Raw genomic sequence first — 23,113 nt, forward strand, 5'->3', positions numbered from 1 at the left:
CGCCTCATAGGTGGGACTTCTGAAAGGTGACTGAATCATGGGGTGTCATACTCATCAGTGGATTAGTCCACTTACAAGTTTATAGCTAAATGTGATGTTAGGAGGTGAAACCTAGTCAAAGTAGGTGAGTCACTAGGGATGTGGCCTGAAAGGGTCTATCTGCCTCTCACTTCTCTTAATCTCTCAGCTTTCCTGCTTCCATGCCATGAGGCACTTCTCTTCTGCCTTGCCCTTTTGCCATGCTGCCCTGCCTTGGAGCCAGTTGACTACGAACTGAAACCTCTACAAACTGTGAGCCAAAATAAACCTTTTCTCCCTTTATTTGCATATGTCAGGTATTGTGTCTGGGCAACAACAACAAAATAAGTAACTAAGACACATGATCATGTAAAATTTCCCACCCAAAAATACGTGAAAATGCACATTTACTCCAGAAAAGCAGACCTGGCCGCTGAATGATAGCCTCCTGCTAAACAAGGAAATAAACCAAAACAGAAGATGTGGAAACCAAAATATTAGAGATCAAACACAAGAGAAAAACTAAGAATTCTCCAGGTTCAGAGAAAATGAAAAGGCAAAACTGACAGATTACCAACTATGTCTCTGTAGAAAACAGTACTAAGGGAACAGTACCAAGAGATACTTGCAGGGCAGGGGATTTAGCTCAGTGGTGCTGCACCTGCCTCACAAAAGCAAGGTCCTGAGTTCGATCCTCAGTACAGCAAAAAAAAAGAGTGATACTTGCAAAATTACTGACTTCAAGAAAGAAAACAATGTTAGTTTACTTTACCAGTAAACTATTTATTTAACCATATATACAACTAATATTGCCTAAACAGAATTTATAATCCTCAGTCACCATAACTACAAATGATTACTATATGAACATCAAAAACAGAAAAAGAGCCATAGAAGCTCATTATTTGGAAATATGTAACGTGAAAAGCTAAGAGTTGAAAATTTTTGGTGGTTATGGTTTGATGGAAAAGAAGTTTAAGGAACTATGTTTTATTTTAAAAATTTGATGAAAAATAAAACGGCTTAAGTTATTATTATTCACATACTGCTACTTGAATTAATTTCTATCCTAAAGTGAATTCTAAAATCTGTGTAACAAAAACATTGTTATGGGCTTGGGGTATAGCTCAGTGGCAGAGCATACACTTAGCATAACACAAGCACAAGACCTAAGGTTCCATTCCCAGCATGGGGGGGGCGGGGGCGGGGGAGGAAGGGGTTATATAAAGATGTATTATCACCTATATAATTCCTTTTAAAATCAACCAAGTAGCAAAGTACAACCTCCAAATATAAGATCAATAAGTATTTACTTCTCTTTAATAAGAGAAAGCCTATTTGGTAACGGCTTTCACCTTTCTCATCTCTAACCCAGCAGTTATGTCTGTGTGAACTCAAAGCTACTACTGCACACAAATTAAAGACAAGCCTTCAATTTCTCAAAAGGCTCAGGAAAGGTGAAAGCAAATACACTGAAAATACATGTTATTTTCCATTTAAAATCTAGACATCTAGAAAAAAACTGTAATTAACAAAATGTACTATGCATTCATAAAAATCATAGTTAAATCTACATAATGATATAATAATATAACTTCCACTATGTACCTGGACACTGTGCTAATAAGCATTTGTCAACTGATTTAATGTGTCCTGTGAGGAAGGTGATTTTCTCTCCACTTCTAAGAGCACCAAACTGAGTTTCAAAGAGGTCAGGTAATTTGCACCTCAATACACAGTGAAGCAGGAATTAAAATTAAGCCTATGTTCATAATCACAACCTACTTACCAAATGTAGGAATTCTAATTTTCCTGAATTCAGAATAATTAGCATTATAGCTAATTTGACATATCATTATAAGCTACATTAATGATAGCTGATCTATTAATTCCCTACCAAATAACTATTAGGCAGTCAAGCCTTGATGGCTGCTCTATCTAGTTTAAAATAATGCCATTTTTTAAGTCATACTTTTTTACAGTGCCTTTTTTTTTTCCTTTCTGTTGTACAGGAGCTCAATACCAGGGCCTCATGCATGCTAGACAAGCACTCTATCTACCACACTGTTTTAGTTTTCTTAGTGCTGAGACAAAATAGCTGACCCTCAAAGTTAAAGGAAGAAAGGTTTATTTAGCTCACAGTTTGTAAAGCTAAACAGTTTATAGTTGGCTGGCTCTAAGGCAGGGTGGCATGGCAGAGGAAAAACAATTTGTGATGGGCAGAAGGCAGGAAGGCAGCAAAGCAGCGAAATAGCAAGGAAGCAAGCAGCAACAGCAGCCCTCTTTCTGTCCTTTATGTTATATACAGGGTAGGTCTTTCCATTATCCACACTGAGAACTATGCCAAACCAATCGGTGGACTAATTTACTAATCACATATCCTTAATCAAGCATCACACACTAGATCCAGCCACCTCTGAAAATCCCCACCTATGATCACGTGAGGCTTTGAGGGAACATCTAGACACAAGCGATAAAATAACCAGTGAGTTACATCCCAACCCCCTCTATAGTGCTTTTGTCATTTTTACTTATACTACAGAGTCTGTGGTACAAAAACAATTTAGCCTTTGGACTTAACACATTCCTCTACTTTTCTAAATATAGTAAGACAAACAGCAAATCATAGCAAGGAAACATGATTTATAATATGAACTGTCCTGTGTTCCTGTCAAATCTTTGCATATATGACGAAGACATTAAATATTATTTCGTAAGACCAAAAAAAAATTTAAGTACGGTAGTGGATGGAAATTGTTTACTCTAGCATTTTATTTTACCTTCAGAAATTTTTCTGCTTTTGTTATAATGAAATTATCCCAATTAATTGTCTTCAAAATATTCTACTATGAAAATAAAACATGTATTTTTTAAAAGCTTTCAATAGCTTCACTTGTAGATAAAATATTGTATGAAAAAAAAAACACAGAAGAAAACCACTTCTTCTAAAGGATAAAAAAACAGAATTGGAGTGTGAAGAATAAAAACTCCCCTTGCAAACTACGCATGGAGGTACCCGCTTGTAATCCTACCAGTGTGGTAGGCTGAGGCAGAAGATCACAAATTGAAGCCCAGCCTGGACAACTTAATGACTCAGCAATATCCTGTCTCAAAATGAAACATTTTTAAAGGAGGGAGAGGGGCTCACTGAGGTTGTAGCTCAGTGCAAGGCTCTGAGTTCAATCCCTAGTCCCACTTTTTTAAAAAAAATAGCTTTGCATCAATCACTGAAATGACTGAGAAGCCATCAATCTTTGTGACTAGGAAACTATTTTTTTGTCAGATTCTTTTTGTAAAAGTTCTGAAACAGGAGGTGAATGGATAATTAAGAAACTATTGATTCAACTGCATAAAAGAAGTAGCATGAAAGTCACAGAAAACAGACTTTTGGTTTTTGGTGTTTTTAAACCTCCAATCATTTCTCTGAGGGGCAGCAAGTAAAGATAATTGAAGCACAGGAGGCTGTGAGATAATCACTTCAACAACCGGCCGACAGTGGGTGGCAGATGATGAGAGGTAAGGAAAATAAGCCAGGTCCATACAGTGTCAGACCAGGGCAGAACCTGTAGCACTTCCATTAACTCACCCTATCACTGTACTATTCTGGAAGTTCTTACTGAGCCATGTAGGAGAGGGGAGCCCTCCTGAGTCCCTTACTATACCTTAGTTACTCACAGACTGGTGTACAAAATGGATTCTCAATCCCATATAATCCAAAGTGACAATATACCAAAAGGTCTAACCAGCACAACAAATCATTTTCTTGCTCACAACATATACATATGATTTGGATGTCAAATATCTTGAGATAAATAGCTACATAATATGGCAATGAGATCTGTATTGCTCAGCATCAATAATTTGAGTCTAACAACAGTTTCAAGACTCTATTATAACTCTTAAAAGTATTACAAAATAACTAATGATTTAAAAACTACTAATGTATACACAAAGGATAAAATTCAGAGGAAAATACTGTCTGAGTATTTGCTAAGTTTAAAAACATAAAAGCTACTGAAACAATACACTTGTATTATCCAAAACAAGGTTCAATATCATTGAAGAGAATCGCTCCTAGATTCAACTTTTTAAATCTGTAAGGATTCTTAAATGCAGAGATTTTCAGTAATAGAAACAAATCAGACACATTCTTTTGTAAGATTTACCAATATGAATTCCATTCCACTTAAAAGGTACAAAGGGGAAAAAATGACACTCAAAAATCAAAGAAAATAACAGAAAAAGGACCCGAGTTAGATCCCCAATACAAAAAAAAAAAAAAGAACAGAAAATTGCCAAAATTATACTACATTTGGGTGGTTCATTCTAGCTTTCAACAAAAATTTCATGACTATTAAGTGTGGACTATTCTAGACTCTAAAGATACAGAATTTTGTAAATGAACAAAAAAAATCCCTGTCTTCATTTAATCATAATTCATTTATAATTATAATTATACACTATAATTTTACATTATAGTGAAAAAGAATGACAAAGACATACAGTATAAATAAGTAAAATATGTAATGCACAAGATGGTGATCTGCGCTATCTAGAAAAATAGTACAGGATTCAGTATTATTTGCATTCAATTTAGTTTAGAAAATGTCTTCCCCCAAAAATATTACATTCAAACAACTTCTATGAAAACGGTATACTGAATTATAAGCCATAAAAGATCCAAAGACATAATAATTGTAATTTATAATTATGATCACAATTTCTAATTTTCAGTTTAGGGCTTATTTGCTTGTAAAATTTAAGTGAAGTAGCTTACAATGAAATGTAAACATGTAAAAGTATACTACATAAATATCTGTGGCTGATGCTTTATTACTCATATATTTTTCAAGTTTATATATATAACTTTAAGAAATACACTAAACTGAAATCACTTTATATTCCTATAATTTACATCAGCAAAATAACCTCTTTAGAAAAATTCAGAACTTCAAATTCCCTGCCTAACCCCTGCTACCACCAAAAAACAAAAACAAACAAAAAACTATTTTCCCAGTCCCTGATTGTGTTAAAACAGGGTTCCACTCTACTGTGAAATAAAAAACTGCTTGGGAGAAATCTAGATAGAAAAGCATAGAATAGTGGTTTTCATACACTTTCAACAGACTTCATAACCTTTAAAAGTAATAAAACAGCATCCTGAGTAGAAAAACAAAGCACAAAGCTAATGCTTGGGTCAATCTCAAAAGTCATTTAATTGAAGGTAATGACTAAGACTACCTGTGCCCAATACTCTGATAAATTACGAAGCAAAAAATCCAAAGTAGCTCCACTTTATCAATAACAACTCTGGAAAATAACACTGATCAAAGTAAAAGGAACAGATATTCAATAATAAAGCTATAACCAAAACTCTTAAGTTGTGGTATTATCATTTGCTCAAACAGGATGAAACCACTAAAAACGCATCCTTACTTTATTTCTTAAATAATTCTGATGACATGACTTGTAGCAATGTACAAGTACTTGACATACTAAAAACAAAACTGTTATACAGAGCTTCTTTAGAAGACTGTCCACCTAAATCCATTGAAACTTTGCGTCATTACATAATACCTAGCAAAAATCATTACTGGGTTGGAAAATAACACCGATAAGGACATTCCATTATTTGCTCACACTTTCCAAAAGCAAGTAAAAGAGAATTCTAGCACTAGAATAAATAAAATTACCGTGAATATAAAAATACATTCTGAAATACTAGTCTACCTATCTTTGTCCTCAAGGCTAAATATGCTTAATGTTTTGCAAACACTTCCAATTAAGCTTGCATGGCTGGTAATTCTCTGGCTGAAAAACTTGGAAGCTGGCTAAGTATACCAAGAGAGCTAACTGAATATATGTGAGCACTGCTCGTGGCACATCTACATTTCAGTCTATGATGTCAGTGCCAAACAACTGCTTTTACATGTTAAGAGCAGAAATCTACCCAAACTATCAACTTATCACTTTATAAGGCTTGAAAAGCCTCTCATTCAACTGTATAGAATTAGGAATATAAAGTTTATTCTAAAACAAATAAAACCTATTTTTAGGTGAATTGTAAATGAGTCTCTAGATTTCTGTTAAATTAATTATAATTAATTTAGAAATTTCGACTGAACTATGACAGTTCTCTAACATTTTTAAATCCAAGTTATTCCAGGAAGACAGTAATCAATCATTTGTGGCAATTCAGTACCTTTATAAATCTTAAACCAGAGTGGTGGCACATGCTTATAATCCTAACTACTTGGGAGGCTTGTGGCAGGAGGATCACAGGTTTGAGGCCAGCCTGAGCAACTTAATAAGATCCTGTCTCAAAATTTTTTAAAAATCTTAAAAAGTCTGGGGATATAGCTCAGTGGCAGGTGGCAGATTACTGGCTTCACATACACATGGCCTTCAGTATAATTCTAGCACAAAAAGAAAGAAAAGAACCTTAAAGTACTAAAACAAAGAAAAATTTTCCCCAAATGTTAAATGCAATTCATGACCAAAAAAATCTGATTTATATCTATATAGAATAGTAATTTTACTATACTTTCTAAAAGTGAAATTTAAAAATAAACAAACACCCTAAACTTAACTTCCTACACAAAAGTAAATGAACAAAGGGTCCAAATATGACTGTAATTTTACAGAATCAAATTATGCATACTAATGGCAGTAATAACAGAAATACATATTATTGCTCTTAAACATCCTCCAAAGTGTTCAGAACAATTTCCTCAATCACTAGACAGAAGACAGGTTATGAGATAGATTAGAGCAAAAGAAAACATTGTCAAAGACTATGTAATAAGCCAGCTGAATAACAAACCCGGAAATGAATTTTTACAATTCATCCAAAGACAAACTATGATTTTGGTATTGTATATCTAATAAAGTAGTATAGCTGATATAAGAAAAATTACATAAAAATAAATTAAGGAGTCATGATAATTTGTTTAATCTACTCATTTTAAAACTGGAACAGATGTAATTAAAAATCATCCTGGTATTATGCTGCAAGAACTAAAAACAGAACGCACTCTTCAACTGCCCGAAGTACTTTGTTCTAACAGGAGGATGTTGAGACACAGTGTTTAACTCTGACAAAAACAAATGAATCTATATGAAATCATAGCAAAGATTATGCAATTTATTAAGCATGACAAAAATGAATCATTCTTCCAAATCTTTCACCTTTAAAAAATTGCAATGTAGGCGGCGCGGTCCGCTGAGGAGGCGGCCCGAGCAGCCAGGGGGCGGTGGATGGCTCTGCGAGGTCCGCCGGGCTTGGGGCCAGCTCCCCCTAGCTGTTGGACGAGGCTGTGGCAGCGGCCGGGGGACGCGAGGCGCCGGCCCTTTTGGCAACCTGACCCACGCTGGAGGACGATGAAGAGGATGATGGCCGCGGCTGGGTCCTGCTGCGCTGGGAAGGTTTCTCGGCCTGGCTGCACTGCGTGTGTGGTGGGCTTCGAGCTGGACCTGGGCCAGGCCGTGGAGATTCAAATTCAGGTTGTCTTGGAGATACCCAGTTTTCTTTTAGATTTTGACAGTCTTCTGGGAGGAAGGTGTCACTGCATTGTCTTCTGGATCAATCTGACAAACATTTACCAGTTTACTTAAAGAAAGACCCTGCTTATTTTTATGGATGTGTATTTTCGAGAAGTTTGAGATAAAACTCTTAAGAGAGGCTACTTTCAGAAGTCATTGGTTTTAATCAGCAAACTACCTTACATTCATTTTTTTCACACTGTGCTGAAACAAATAGCAGCAGAGTATTTTGAAAAGAAAGAACTTTATTTGGAAGCAGCATGTAATGATGTTGACAGATGGCCTGCCCGGGTGCCGGGGAAAACACTGCACCTGCCTATCATGGGAGTGGTGATGAAGGTACGGATTTCCACATGTTATGACAAGCCTGGGACTACTCGAACAACACAGCTAACTCAACAGGCAAATACACACATATCTGTTATTTTACCTACTGTTCATGAGGTGGATCTTTTCAGGTGTTTCTGCCCAGTTTTTCTACATAGTCAGATGCTTTGGGAGTTGGTGTTGTTGGGAGAGCCCCTCATGGTGATGGTGCCATCACCATCAGAGTCGTCGGAGACTGTATTGGCCCTTGTTAACTGCATTTCTCCATTAAAGTACTTCAGTGATTGCTGACTTTCTTTCACTATTCATGATAGTGAATTCAAAGAATATACGCATACTCAAGCTTCACCCTCAGTCATTTTAGGAGTAACCAACCTTTTTTTTGCTAAAACACTTCAGCACTGGCCACACATTATTCAAACAGGAGACCTTAAACCTGCAGGTGAAATTCCTAAGCAAGTTAAAGTGAAAAAACTGAAGAACCTAAAGACTCTGGATTCTAAACCTGGAGTTTATACTTCTTACAAGCCGTATCTAAATAGAGATGAAGAGATCATAAAACAATTACAGAAAGGTGTACAACAGAAATGTCCTTCTGAGGCTCAAAACATTATTCTTCGACTCTGTTTTTTGGAACTGACACAAAGTTTCATCGTTCCATTAGAAGCAGATGGTCAATTCTTGAAGCAGCATACACCATCTGGATGTTCCCTAATTCCATTCTGGTACTATCTGAAGATGCATCACATCTCACAGAAAAGATATGTGGCAAGCCTGATGCCTTTGCAGAAAACTATTTCTCCATGGAAGAGCCCACCCCAATTAAGACAGTTCCTTTCAGAATTTATGAAAACACTTGAAAAAACAGGACCTCAGCAGACTTCTAGAATAAAGGGCGACTGGATTGGACTTTACCAGCATTTTCTGAAGTCTCCAAATTTTGATGGTTGGTTCAAAACCTGGCAGAAAGAAATCACCCAAAAATTGCAGGAACTCCATCTAGAAGCTCTTTGTGAAGAGGACCTACTTCTCTGGATCCAAAAACACACAGAAGTAGAAACAGTAGACCTTGTATTGAAGGTGAAAAATAAGCTGTTGCAGGCTGATCGAGAACATTTACCTGTGAAACCAGACACTATGGAAAAGTTACGGACACATATAGACGCTAGCGTTGCCAGAGGATCTTCAAAGCACACTGCTCAAAACGAGCATGACATGATAATTTACCAGGATTTTCCAGCCAAAATGGATTGCGCAGCACGAAGCATACTGACGTTTCAATAGACACCCAAAGGAGATCTCCCCATGGCAGCAGAGTGGAAAATAGCTATGAACGGGAGATAGAGGAAGACTGTATTGTGTAAACAGACCTTTTTTTAGTGCATTATTTTAAAAAATGGATACTTTGCAGTGGTTCTACTTTAATAGAAACACTGAAAGGCATTTCTATATTTTTAATCATGTTCTAAAGTGCTCTTATAAGAGACCTGTGGGGCCATCAGTATAAGTGATTCCATACTGCAGTGCTGGCATTGCAGATATATTTTTTTTTAAATTGGTGCTGCTTTGCCCAATCATGTTAAAGCTCAGGGAGATATAAAAATAACATTCACGCTGACCATCTTCTTATGAAAGAAGACTGAACTGTCCAACTATAGTTAGAGGTAATTGATGCTTATGTAGTGCCTTCTGTTGTCCTATATGTTTCAGAGTCCAGCTGTTAGTCTTGAAGCATTTTCTTAGCTTGATTGTGATGTGTAATTTTATAAGGCATTCTATTGAATAATCACTGCTTAAAAATATTTTTTTTACTTCCCATCTTGCCTATTAGTAGGCATGGTTGTTTTTTTCATTTGTCATATAGATTTTCATTTCACTGTTTACCATTTTCAAAATTTCAAGACAAGAAAGCATCTTTTGTTAATTATGCAAAAGTTTATTTTCTCTTACATTTTACCAATTGAGCCTATATAAACTAATTAGTTTGGATGTTTTTGAAGACATTTTAATTATGAACTTCGTAATTGGCTATTTTTTAAGTGGAGCTATTATTTTTACGGTATCTGTAAGTCTTATATGTGATACTCATTTGAGTGATTATAAAATTGATTTCCCATATCATTTGTTGGGCAGTGTTATTCCCCAAAACTCATGTTTCTCAGAACACTTTTTTTTTTTTACCCCTTTCCTCCTGGTACCAGGATGGAAATCAGGACCTTGCGCTTGTGAGGCAGGCGTGGTGCCACTGAGCTAAATTCTTGGCCCTTTTTTTGTTTTTTTGAGACAAGTCTGGCTATTTGTTCATGCTCATTTTGAACTGAGTATGGAGCCCAGGCTGACCTCAAACTCACAGTGATCCTCTTGCCTCAGCCTCCCAAGTACTGGGGTTACAGCCATGCCCCACCATACGTGGCCTTTAAGGGACTTCTTGGTTTTTTGGTCTTTTTTTCTTCTTTTTTGCTACCAGAAATTGAACTCAGGGCCTCGAGCTTGCCAGGTGGGTGCTGCACCGCCAACAAGCTACATCCCCCACCCCACGCCCAGCTTTTTCAGAACACTTTACCTGTTGTTTGACATGAGAACTTTTGCCTGAATCATTAGTTCTTTGTTGTTGTTTTTTATTTTTCTTTTGTCTATACTACCTTGCCAGAAATAGAAGAATGTGATTTGGTATAGTAAGATTGTTTGGTCTATGTTTGAGTGGGAGTGTCCTGCAGAAGCCAGTATTTAAAATAGGCACACACAATGTAGTCCATATGTAAATAGTTGTGTCTTAATTAACTTCTACACCACCAAATTTAGTTGTATGTGTTTGTAAAAGAAATGGCTTCAGAAGCTATCTCGTTTCTGTTGCTGTTAACACATAAGGGCATTCCTGACCCAAGAAAGGTTCCTTATGTTTGTAAGTGTGGTCTAATCCCCAAATGTGCCCTTTTTTATGGATTCAGTCTCTTGAAGGATACTTCTAAATCATAGAGAATTTAGCATTTGGAAGAAATCAATTGCCTTGGATCATATGAGTTATTTTGTGAAACAACAGTTGTCCCTTCAGAAAGGAGTGACCACTTTTATATGCTAAAGCATTTCATAGCTTTCTAGGAAACTTTATTTAGGTATAAATGGTCATCTTATTATTTTTCAAAAAGTTGTATTTTAATAATCTTACGATTCATATACAGTTTGTGACCAGAATTTGAAAACTGTTTGTCTCATATCAGGTACCTTTAAAAAATTGTACCACTACAGGATGTATCATTTCAAGTTTATTTTGCACAGCTGAAGAGTAGCAAAAGATGCCCATTAGCATGATAATGGTATCTTCATACTTACTGTATTTAACTGAAATTTAACACATGTTGAAAAACATACTGATCCATTTTCTCTCTTAATTTCAAATTATGTACTTGTAAGAATAACTTAAAGCTGCACTGGAAATCTCAGAGTGACTGACTGGTAACTTAATTTTTTGTGTGTAGTTTTAGAGCAGTCTTTTTTTTATTTTTTAGAAGACTTTGTTAACATCTAAACTGCCATTTAATGTTTTATGTCCACCAGCATTAGAAGGAATCGCTGCTTTAAGGGCCTTATGTAATGCCTAGTACCTTCTATTTACAGTGAAAAAGAGGAGGCATTTATGTGGAGGCATTTATGGTCATTACCAGAAACTGAATTAAAAGCCTTGAATTTTAAAGCAAAAAAAAAAAAAAGCAATGTAAAATCAAAAGACAACTGTTGTCATCAAAGCAAGAATAAAACAATAAATCAAAACTTCTAGGGGCCAGGGATTTAGCTCAGTGGTTGCACTGCCTACCTCGCAAGCACAAGGTCCCGGGTTCGATCTCTGGTACCAAAACAAACAAAAAAAACTTCTAGGGCCGGGGATTTAGCTCAGTGGTGCCATGCCTGCCTCACAAGCACAAGGTTCTGAGTTCAATTCCCGACAACCCTCCCCCATACTAAAAAAAAAAAAAAAAATTCTACAAAGCTTTAAGGCCCTTAGGCAGTTGCTCAAAATCTTCTCATGCACCCTAAGATGTACTCTAAAATGAGATCAGAAGGCAAATTTCAGAGAAATTCTTTATTATCTTGGTTTAATATGAAAAGAGGTAATAATGTTTTTTAAATATTTTAATGGAGTTTCCCCCCTTTAAAGTTTTATATTTTATTCTAGAAAATATACATAATCAATACGCAAGCTTTTATGCTTAAAATTTTTTTTAAATCTTGATATCTACCTGTGTTAGTATATGCCGATATGGACATAAGTTCTGGAGACTTTTTAATGAATTAGTGCAAGAATTTGCTATTTTGAGACAAGAAAAGGCCATTCTGTCTTGCCACTGAAGTCACTAGGACACTTAAAGCATTTTAGACTCAGTATTCTATGGAAAGATATACAAAGAGTTTTTAAAAATCAGTAATCCCTATCCTATAAATTTTATTTCATAGACCACTAAATCATATCCAACTTAAGATAAAAAATATGCTATTCCATTGCGATTTGAAGATGTCCTAGAAATACACAAGTAATTCTGAAACATGGGCAATATTAGCACAACGATTAACATAGACTTTTAGAAGTATAATTAGGCCTAGAGACAAGAAGACAAATTTTTAAGTTTCCTTCTTATCTGAGTTTTTAAAAAATTAAAGAAGCATGCAGTGCTTCAAAAAACAGTTATCACTAAGCATTTCCTTTATCTGTGTATGACCTTTGTAGATAATAACTGATGAAGTATGACAGAAGGGATTTCCCTGGCCAGTACAATCAACCAAGAGTCAACATCAACTTGGCTTTTTGTACCATTCCTTTTCTACTGTATCTGTGAAATCTTACCATGTGAAACACAGCACTTCAGTAAAGTCAGTCACCCTGTAAATCCGAGCATGCAATTGTTCAAAGGCATCTGACTATGAGGAATTCTCCATTACTTAACCACACCTGCTTTAGGTTGTAAACCATACGGAGTGTATTATACTCACACCAGCTAATCCTCAGTAACTTCAGAAGCCAATTCTGAATTTTTAATGTAGCCTGCAATACACATGTTTTAAACCAAGGTTTTCTTAGTAATTCTTATTTCTACATTAAGACAAGGTCATTAAAATTAGCTTTAGTAGATTATTTGTAAACTGAATCTCAGGGGTTTTTTTCCTATAGAAGTATAAGATTTGCAAATCTTGGTGAATTTAACAGTCTTCATTTGGTACAGCAGAGAGTTTATATAAAAGTAGGTACTTTTCTCTCCTATGACAGCTATCAACAGGACTCATTTTCTAACACGCAGTAGTTCCTTAAAAACTACTGGGTCGGTGGTTGTGGTGGCACACACATGTAATCCTAGCACTCAGGAGGCTGAGGCAGAAGTACCACCTTGAGTTCGAAGCCAGCCTGAACTACAAAGGGAGACCCTGTCTCACAAAAAACTGCTGGGTCATTAGGGCTGGGGATATAGCTCATTGGTAGAGGGCATGCCTAGCATGTGTGAGGCCCCTAGGTTTGATGAAGGGAAGGGGAAGGGGGAAAAGAACTAAGGAGGTTATTCAAGATTATGACACTTTCGATCATTTTTTCCTCACAGAATACTGTTTTAATTTAGTAAGACTCTAAGAAAGAACTAATGATAACAGATACTCCTTGAAAACAATGAGTTAATTTTCAGATAATGAAAGGTAAAAAATATAAATGAACATTGGTGTTACTAAGTTCCAGGAAAGAGAAAAAGGTTCCTATATTCTTCCTTTTCTCTAACCCTTTAATAAGCCATGTTAACTTTTCCCTCACTGTCTTAAAAAAGTCCAATATCCTGTGAATTGTAGTAGTTATATATAAAGTATGTAAACATCTGGGATCCTATTTCACAAACTATGGTTAAGAAAAAAATGTATGAAGAGACAGAAATCTAGATTCCACTAGGAAGTCTCCCAATAAGATACAAGACTCAGAGAGACTTTACACATACATACCTAAAAGTATGAGTGTATATAAATAAACAAACTATCTCTTTGCAGTTGTTGGGAGTGACTTTTTCAGGTTGATCCTGTTATTTTTATGGTTACCAAATAAATGATATTCTATTATCAATAATGTTAAATGTGGGGGGAAAACCGTCATGTAAACGGGATAAGAAACTATTGTAAAGCAGAAATTCAATCTAAAATCTTAAATTCTCAATTTTTATATAAGGCAATAATGCATCCTAATAAAAAGTGACTAGCAATTAAATGCCTGTACATAGGAATAACAACAGTAACGCACTGCCATAAAACAGACACGATTTTAGAAACCTGAAGTAAAAAAGAAAACAAGTAATGAGCCTTCAACTATTTAGGTAGTGCCGGTATTCACTTTCCTCACTGATTCCAATAAAGCTTAATAGTAAAACAAGTAAAATATAGAAAAAATACTTTTTAAAATAAACATAACTGCCGGCCCCGCAGCGGGAGGGAGGCGCGAGGCCCGAGCGGCGCTGGGCTGAGCAGCGCGGGGCCCGGCCCGGCCCGGCCCGGCCCCATGCCCGCAGCCCCACCGGAACGCCCTTGAGTGCGGCGCCCCGCGCGCGCCCCCGCCCGCCGGAACCATTGCCCAGACGGCGCGGCCCGGGCGGCCGGGCTCTGCCTCGGCTCCGCGCTGGCTGCAAGATGCTGCTGGCGGCCGCGGCGGTGCTGCTCGTGATGATCCCCGTGCTGGTGAGCTCGGGCGGCCCGGACGGCCACTACAAGATGCTAGGCACCTGCCGCATGGTGTGTGACCCCTACCCCGCGCGCCGAGCAGAGCGCGCCGCCGCCCTCCACACTAGTGCAGGGCCCCCAGGGCAAGCCGGGGCCCCCCCCACCCCCACCCCCGGTCCCCCCCTGAGAGTAGGGGCCGCAGGGCCCGCCCAGAGCGGGGGCCTCGGGCGCGGTGAGCGCTGCCACCTACACCACGGTGCTGCGCATGGTCTTCTACACCGGCCTCAAGAACCCGCACGAGGGCTACGAGGTGCTCAAGTTCGATGACGTGGTCACCAAGCTGGGCAACAGCTACGACGCCGCCAGCGGCAAGTTCACGTGCAGCATCCCGGGCACCTACCTCTTCACCTACCATGTCCTGATGCGCGGGCGGCGACGGCACGAGCATGTGGGCGGACCTGTGCAAGAACGGCCTGGTGCGGGCCAGCGCCATCGCCCAGGACGCGGACCAGAACTACGACTACGCCAGCAACAGCGTGATCCTGCACCTGGACGCGGGCGACGAGGTCTTCATCAAGCTGGATGGCGGCAAAGCCCATGGCGGCAACAGCAACAAGTACAGCACCTTCTTCGGCTTCATCATCTACTCCAACTGAGCCCCGCGTGCCGCCCTGACCGGGGAGCTGAGGCCGAGGCACTGTCCCCTGTGACCCACCGCCGGCGCCTCAGCCTGGGCTGCTGAGCTGCCCGTGCCCGAGAAGCTGCCCACCCCCAGCACCCCAAGCCCTGGCCCAGCTGCGCCTCCTCTGACCAAAGTGTTAATAAAATCCTTTCCACCCGCAAAAAAGATAAAATAAAATAAACATAACTTTAAAATATACATTAAATTTTAGTATATTCAACTATTAAAAGCTGTGAATTATAAATAAAATTAAAATCAAAGTTATAAATATTTTGAGCAGAGTTAAAAGCACCATTTTCTATTCTCTCCATCTACACAGAATGCATCAATCAAAAGTTCACGTGATGTACAAAGTAATATTTTGCTATAATTCTTCTTGTTTCCAAATATACACAGTGAAAAACTTTGAAAGAATTCAAAGTTTTTAAAAACAAATGCACATCTTCATGGTTCAATTTACCGTTTTGTGACCCTTCTGGCAAGCCACGTGCAGTGCTGTCTGCCCCATCCCATCCTCAACATCAACATCACTGACATGCTGCAGGAGGTCATGGAGTAATTCTGTACGCCCATTCACAGCTAACCAGTTATCTGTGAAGTCATTCAGTTATTTAACATTTATACAAGAGTGTTTCATTAAAAAGTACCAAATAAATAATGTTATTATTTCTCAACTAACCATGATGTGCAAACTAATGATATTTTAAACCAATATAGTTTTTCCCAATGAGAAAAATATATGCATCAAGATATAGATTATATTGCATTGTATTACAAAATCAAGAACTCAATAGCTCAAAATAGTCTTAGATGACCCTGGACTCTAAGCTTAGCTTATCTCTAGAGAAAAGGCATGGATATTTTTCCTTTGGGAGAAGCAAACATAATTTTAAAAGTATTTAACACAATAATGCCACATTCTTTAGTTCCTATGTTTATAAGCAATAAATGTATCTTACATAAATAATAAGATGTATAAGAAAAATTTTATACCTGTAAATCTACTGTTAAAATCTACCAATGTTAAAGCTTTGGGCCAAGAAGGGCCAAGGGTATAGCTCAGTGGTAAAGCTCATATTTAGCATGTACAAGGCCCTGGGTTCAATGCCAAAAAGAAACAACAACAAAAATTTTGGACTACGTATTCCAAAGTTCAAATCCATGTATTTTTTTCACTTTATTTAATTTCATTAAAAACTTACAAAGACATTCCTGTTTTAAAGTGACAGGTTGAAGACATCCATCAGCTTCAACTTCTTTGCAACACCCCACTGAAATTACAGTAAGAGTATTTTCTTAAAGAGACAGTAACAAATTTTGGAAGCTGGAAAACATAATACTCTTTATCTTGTCAGATAATACTTGTTGACTTGTTGGAACAAAAAGAATATTCAGTCAGAAGCAGAGAAAGCTAAGAAGACATGTAATTCAGATCATAGAACCACTGAAGACTCTAGAATCAGTAGAAGGCACTATGTACCTCTTGAAGTAAAGGTGAAGGTGGGACTAAAACCAAGTCACTTGAAAGTTTAATAAGAGTGAGATACTCATATCCCTACCCTTTTCCAATTCTGCAAGGATAGTAAGGGCCACTCGTTAATCTGACAGAGTATGAGCCTGTAGATGAGAAACACCAAACACAATGAACCACAAGTACCAACCACATTAAAAAGGGGAGATTAAATGCTGGTTCACACCTGAATTTTGGCATCCCAAAGCATTCTTCCCTATGCAACAACCACAGTGCTACCACTTTCCTGGTACTGTAGTTTGAAAAGCTCTCTCTGAGGAATCTAACTGGCTCAAGCAAGAGTAACTGCCTAAGGAACCACAAGGCTTTCAAACAGCTTTCTCTTATTCCACCAAACACTTGATAGATTTATCTAATTTAAAAGACAATAACACACACACACACATACAAAAGATAAAGGGGAAAAAAACAATCATGAAAAAATTATTAATACTCTCAGAGAACAAACTAATCACATCACAGAATACTGTTTTTTATTTTTGTTTTTTAAAGATAAGAAAAAAACCGAAAAGGAACCTTTGGAAAGTAGTAATGTGATCACGACATACAAATGTAAAAGAAGATTTAGAAGATGATACTGAAGAAGTCTCCATAAAGCACAAAGGAAAAATAAGAAATAAGAGAAAAGGCAAGAAAATCGCTGGGCTATTCTAGGTCTAATAGTCAAACAATAAGTGTACAAAAGGAAAAAACAGAGGAGTGAAAATCATGAATCCTACTTTACAAAAATCTATTTCCATTTTATGTTTCTAGATTAATAGGGTCACTATATTATCCAGCCAAATGGATAAAATAAATCCAACTGAGACATATAATGAGGAAATTATAGAATGCTAAGGACAGAGTAGATTCTGTAAGTTTCTAGGCAGAAAAAACAGGATTTATGTAAATAAAGCAAGAATCAAACTAGGTATGTTGATGCATATTCATAAGCTCAGAGACTTGGAAGGCTGGGGTAAGTCAGTCTGGGCAAATCTGCAAGACCTTTCTCAAAACAAAAAAGGGCACTGAAGATGTACATCAGCACTCCGTGAGTCCAATCTCCAGTCATAAAAAAAAACTAATAGCAGCACCAAGCTTTAAGACTGAAAGCTAGAAGACAAAGAAGCAATGCAAAATGCTAAGAGAAAATGATACTCAATCTAGAATTTTATTTTCAGCTAAATTATCATTTTATAAATTATCATTAATCAATTTTATAAATTATATATATAAATTTTGATAAACTCAAAGACTCCAGTCATTTTTAGACATATACCACAACAACAAACTTACTTCCCATGCACCTCTTCTCAAAAACTTATCAAAGATGTGCTCCACCAAAGTTACAAAACAATTAGGAAAGACAGACATGGAACTCATATAACAAAGAATTCAAAGCAAGACAAAGACAAAAAGACAATCTAAGACAATGGCAATGAAACATTCTGAGTAACTATTCAGCAGAACTAGAAACTAATCAACTCAGCCTGGAGAGGACAGAATCTCCATTACATGTTCCCGCAACACATAATCAAGGACTTAAAAAACACTGACTACATTTTAGGGTAATATTTACAAATAGTAATAAATACCTAAAAAACTTAAAAAATAGAAAACAAAGCCTGGAGATGTAGCTCAATGGAGGAGTACTTGCTCAGCATGCACAAGCCCTGAGTTCCATTCCCACTCTATAAAAAGAAAAATTGAAAGGTTCAATAAAGCAAGAAACAGATGTAAAAGACATTGAGATTGGAAAGTAATAAATATAACTCTATTTAGAGAGTTTATGATTATCTATATAGAATATCCCAAGGAATACACACACTCTCACACACACACACACACTGAATTCAAGAGGAGGTGGAACATAAGATCAACACACAAAAAACAATTGCATTTCTACATTTTAACAATGAACATGCAGAAACTCAGCTAAAAGCACAATACCATTTACAAAACATATACAAAATCCCTAGTACTAAATGCTAATGAAAGAAATCAAAGACCTAAATAAATACAGAGAGAAGTGTGTTTATGGATTGAAAGACTCAACACAGTAGAGATGTCAATTATCCCCAAATTGATCTACTGGTTTAATGCAATTCCAGTCAGAATCCCAGGAAGGTTTTTCTGTAGGAACAGACAAATTTATTATAAAATGTATTCAGAAAGGCAAAGGAATGAATAACTAACACAATTCTGAAACAGAAAAATAAAGTGGGAGGAAATACTCTCCTAAATTTTGTTTTGGTACCAGGGATCGAACTCAGGACCTTGCACTTGAGAGGCAGGTGCAGCACCACTGAGCTAAATTCCTGGCTCTACTCTCCTAATATTAAGGCTTAGTATATATATAGCTACAATAATCAAGACAGTGTGGTTCTTGTAAACACATATCAATGGAATGAATACAGAGCCCAGAAGAGGACCATACAAATAACCCAACTGATTTCCGAGAAAAATTCAAAACCAATTTAATGCAGAAAAGATAGCTTTTTCAAAAGGTAATGCTAACGTAATTGAACATTCTCAGGCAAAAAAACCAAAATTAACCCTAACCTCAGCCTCACATATTATACAAATATTAACTCAAAAGAAATCACAGATATAAACAGAAAATGTGAAAAGTATAGTACATTTAGAAAAAAAAAAATGGGAGAAAATCTTCAGGAGCTAGGGCTAGGAAGAGGTCTTCAACTTAGTACCAAAAGCACAATCCATAAAAAGAAACACTGATAAACTGGACTTCATCAAAATTTAAAACTTTTTTTGCTCTCAAAAGATCCTGTTAATAGCCTGAAAAGGCAAATTAAAGACTGGAAGAAACTATTTCAAAATCGCATATTTGAATGGGCAGTACTCTCTTGAATATATAAAGAATTCTCCCAACAGTTTTTTTAAAAGTCAAAGCTTAGAAAATGGACAAATGACATACATAAGTTGGTATTTTACTTCATGTAAGAAGGTATACAAAGGACATAAGCCTATGAAAAAATGTTCAACATTACTGGCAATTAGAAAAATAGTAATTAAAGCAAAATGATACATCACACAACCATTATAATGGCTGAAATAAAAGTGACACCACCAACAGTTGTCAATGAAGGTGAAAAACTAGATCATTCATATTACTAGTGGGAACATACTGTATAGTGGCACAACCATAAATAGGCAACAGGCAAGAGTATTTTAAAACTAAACACGAAACCACATATCATACAACCCAGCAACCAAATGGTTAAACATTTACCCCAAAGAAACATAAACTTAAATTCACACAAAAACTTGCACACTAATGTTGATGTTTACAGCAGCTTTACTCCTAATATCCCAAAACCCAAAATGACTCAGATGTTCTTCAACAGTCAGTTAACAGTTAAAAGAAACAACAGTACATCCACTCCATATACTACTACTCAGCCCTAAGAAGGAACAAACTTGATATGCAACAACCTAGATAAATCTCCAGGGAACATGATAAGCAAAATAAGCCAACACCAAAAGATTTCATATAGGATAATTCCATTTATATAACATCCTTGAATAACAAACTTTTAGAAATGGAAAACAGATTTAGTGATTATCAGGGGTTAGGCATGGAGTATGAAAGAGAAAGGTATGATAATAAAGGACAATACAAGAGATCTTTGTGGTGTTGGAAAGTTTAGAACATTACAGTGGTAAACATAGAACATACACAAGTAATAAAACTGTACAGAACTTAATAAACACACACACATAATAACACTGGGGAAATTTCAACAAGATAAACTGCATCCATATCCTGGCTATGATATTATGTTCTAGTTTTGCAAATGTTACCAAGAAGGGTAACTGGACAAAAGGTATAAGGGATTTCTGGGTATTATTTCTTAAGACTGTATGTGAATCTACAATTCTCTCAATTTCTTTTTTTTAAAGAAGACAATTATTTACCATAGATAAAATGCTAGGCAGAAAAAAGAAAAGTAACTATAGAAGATTACTTGCCATAACTATGAATCGTTTTTCTTTAGTTAAAAAAAAAAGAACACTGAAAATTCATTTAACTAAAATTATAATGACTACAGTGAAAGGACATGAGGGAAATGTGCTTGCTTATACATGATGAATGGGGAAAGGGGCTAAAAAAGAGAACAATAGCTTCATCTTCCAAAATGTTAATAGGTGATGCCTAAAATCAGAAGGTAGCATTTGCATGTTTAGATTAAAAATATAAAATTTTCAAATCCATTAAAATATGAGAGGAATTGCCTAGGCAGAGGTACACTTGGAGGGGGAAGTTTAAGGAGAAAGGCTAAGAAACCATTTTCTATAACAAGTTTTATAGAATGAGATGACTAAAATACATACATGAATTATTTTATTAAATAAAAATTTTATTTAAAAACAGCTCCATCTTCCTTACAGTTCAGGAATGAAAGGGGAAATAATAGCAGATAAAACCTTCTGCAATTAAACAGATTAACAGTGAATATTTTATCTTGCTTAAACTGGGTAATGTTCAAAGGAAAGATCTATGTCATTTCCAGGGGTTTATATAATCCCCTGTATCATCTACTACATCATTAAGCATTCAGTAGGTATTCAGAATACAACTTTTCCTTATCAAGTATTGGTGTTATATTGTTAGTATATAAGGAAATATGAATTTTCATGGGAACTGTAGATTTTGTAAAATAAAATCACGATTGAGCTTATTCTACAATAATCCACTCAGAAAAATGCAAATTTTAGAAGTTTCTTCTTATGCCTCCTTCCCCAAATTTTTAATCAAAAGTACCAAGCTTGGCCTTGAGACCAAGCTTGGTAAGTAAATATTCAATGCTGTTTTTACTCACAAATTATGATTCAAAATCTATAAGTACTACCAAAGGAAAGTTAAATTTAACAAAAAAATTAACATCTCCTGCAACTTCAAAATAACTGCTCCAGCCACACATGGAGGCACATCCCTGTACTTTAATTCCAGGTACACAGGAGGTTAAGACAGGAAGATTGCAAGTCTGAGGCTAGCCCAAAGAATTTAGAGGGATGGAAATATAGTTCAAACACTTGCCTAGCATGCACGAAGGCCTGGGTTTAATCCCTGGTACTACAAAAAAACAATGGGACCCCTGAAGCATTACTGGAAACCCCTGCAGTAGGATCCAGTCTCTTACTCAGTGTATGATGCAGGCCTGAGAAAAAAAACCCAAAAGACAGAACTAAGAGATAGAAAGCAGAGGCCAGGAAAACCAATGCCGGTGCAAATGACAAAAGTGCTGGCCAGTACAAGCCACTGATTTTTACTGGTAATCAATTGGAGTAAAGGCGCACTATGTGCAAGAGCAGGACTATGTGAGAAAATGCGCAGTCCTGCGGTTTCTGTGAAAATTATTGGAGACAAGGCTTGTAAAGGAAAAACACAAAGAATTCTTGAATTAGGAACAGAACAGACAAAATATATAACTGTAATTCAAACACTGTCCTTCTAGTTAAGGTTTTAGTTGTGGGAAGGGAATATGGGTGCGAGTTACTCTGACCTCGGCATGTAGGCTTCGGCCAGACTCATTTCTCAAAACAAGCCAATTGGGTTAACTCTTCACAGACTGCACTGTTTATAGCCTGCTTTGGGCATAATCAATAGTGCAGTCCCCTGCATAATTCTATTTTATCTCTACTTCTAAAGTGAATAATGCTCAAATAATGATTTAGTTAAAATTTTGAGATTTCAACAATCCCTTCAGCAAAATCCCATACCACTTCCCCACAATATCTATGTTGATAAAAATATATTAACTTAGTTTTGTAATAAAACTAAGGGGGAAATGGATAAAAATGCCAGTTTAACACATAACAAGTCTGAAAGAATATAGCCAAAATGTTAACAATGGTTATCTATCTCTGAGTGCAGGAAATACAGAGAATGTTCAGTCCTTGTGTTACTTTTTTTTCCTTTCTGCCTAGTCATACAAACATATCAAAAGTACTTACACATCACAATGCAAAGTAACTCTCTTACAATGAATTGATACATACTTTGGCAGAGATGTTCCTAAGAAGTCCACTAAAAGTCAGTGACAGAAGACAGGGGAATAAAACTTCAAAATAAATGAAAGAGGGGAGAAATACAGTGAACTACAACTTTTCTTATATATTTAACTGAAAATTATACCTCGAATCATTCTGCACCTTCTTAATTATAAAGAAGTAACTTGTAGAAAACTTGTACTACACTTTGCATTATCATCACATTTAAGATTATTTCTATAAAGTATTTTAAAACTCTGAGCCCTTACTGCTGTAAGGCCTTCATTATTACAAATGTTGACATCACCACCGTATTCTAATAATTTATGCACGCATTTCTTCTGTCT

At 36.5% G+C, this 23,113-nt stretch overlaps 1 protein-coding gene and 2 pseudogenes across 2 annotated transcripts in view; 2 read left to right on the top strand and 1 right to left on the bottom strand.

Moving 5' to 3' along the window:
* LOC110345400 (E3 ubiquitin-protein ligase HACE1-like) overlaps positions 1-23,113 on the bottom strand; it is a 109,373-nt gene that overhangs the window by 62,564 nt on the left and 23,696 nt on the right. Inside the window, 2 exon segments of the mRNA XM_087196026.1 lie at positions 15,702-15,832; positions 23,023-23,111. Coding sequence (XP_087052152.1) covers positions 15,702-15,832; positions 23,023-23,111 — 220 coding nt within the window.
* On the top strand, positions 7,276-12,307 carry LOC101722138 (protein DENND6A pseudogene; annotated as a pseudogene). The gene has a single exon (XR_015445395.1). The product of XR_015445395.1 is annotated as a protein DENND6A pseudogene (transcript).
* Positions 14,530-15,281, top strand: LOC101721773 (C1q-related factor pseudogene; annotated as a pseudogene).

Source organism: Heterocephalus glaber, unplaced genomic scaffold, assembly GCF_053883595.1.
Source record: "Heterocephalus glaber isolate CG9 unplaced genomic scaffold, H.glaber_assembly_v1.0 deba00001610, whole genome shotgun sequence".
Taxonomy (NCBI): domain Eukaryota; kingdom Metazoa; phylum Chordata; class Mammalia; order Rodentia; family Bathyergidae; genus Heterocephalus; species Heterocephalus glaber.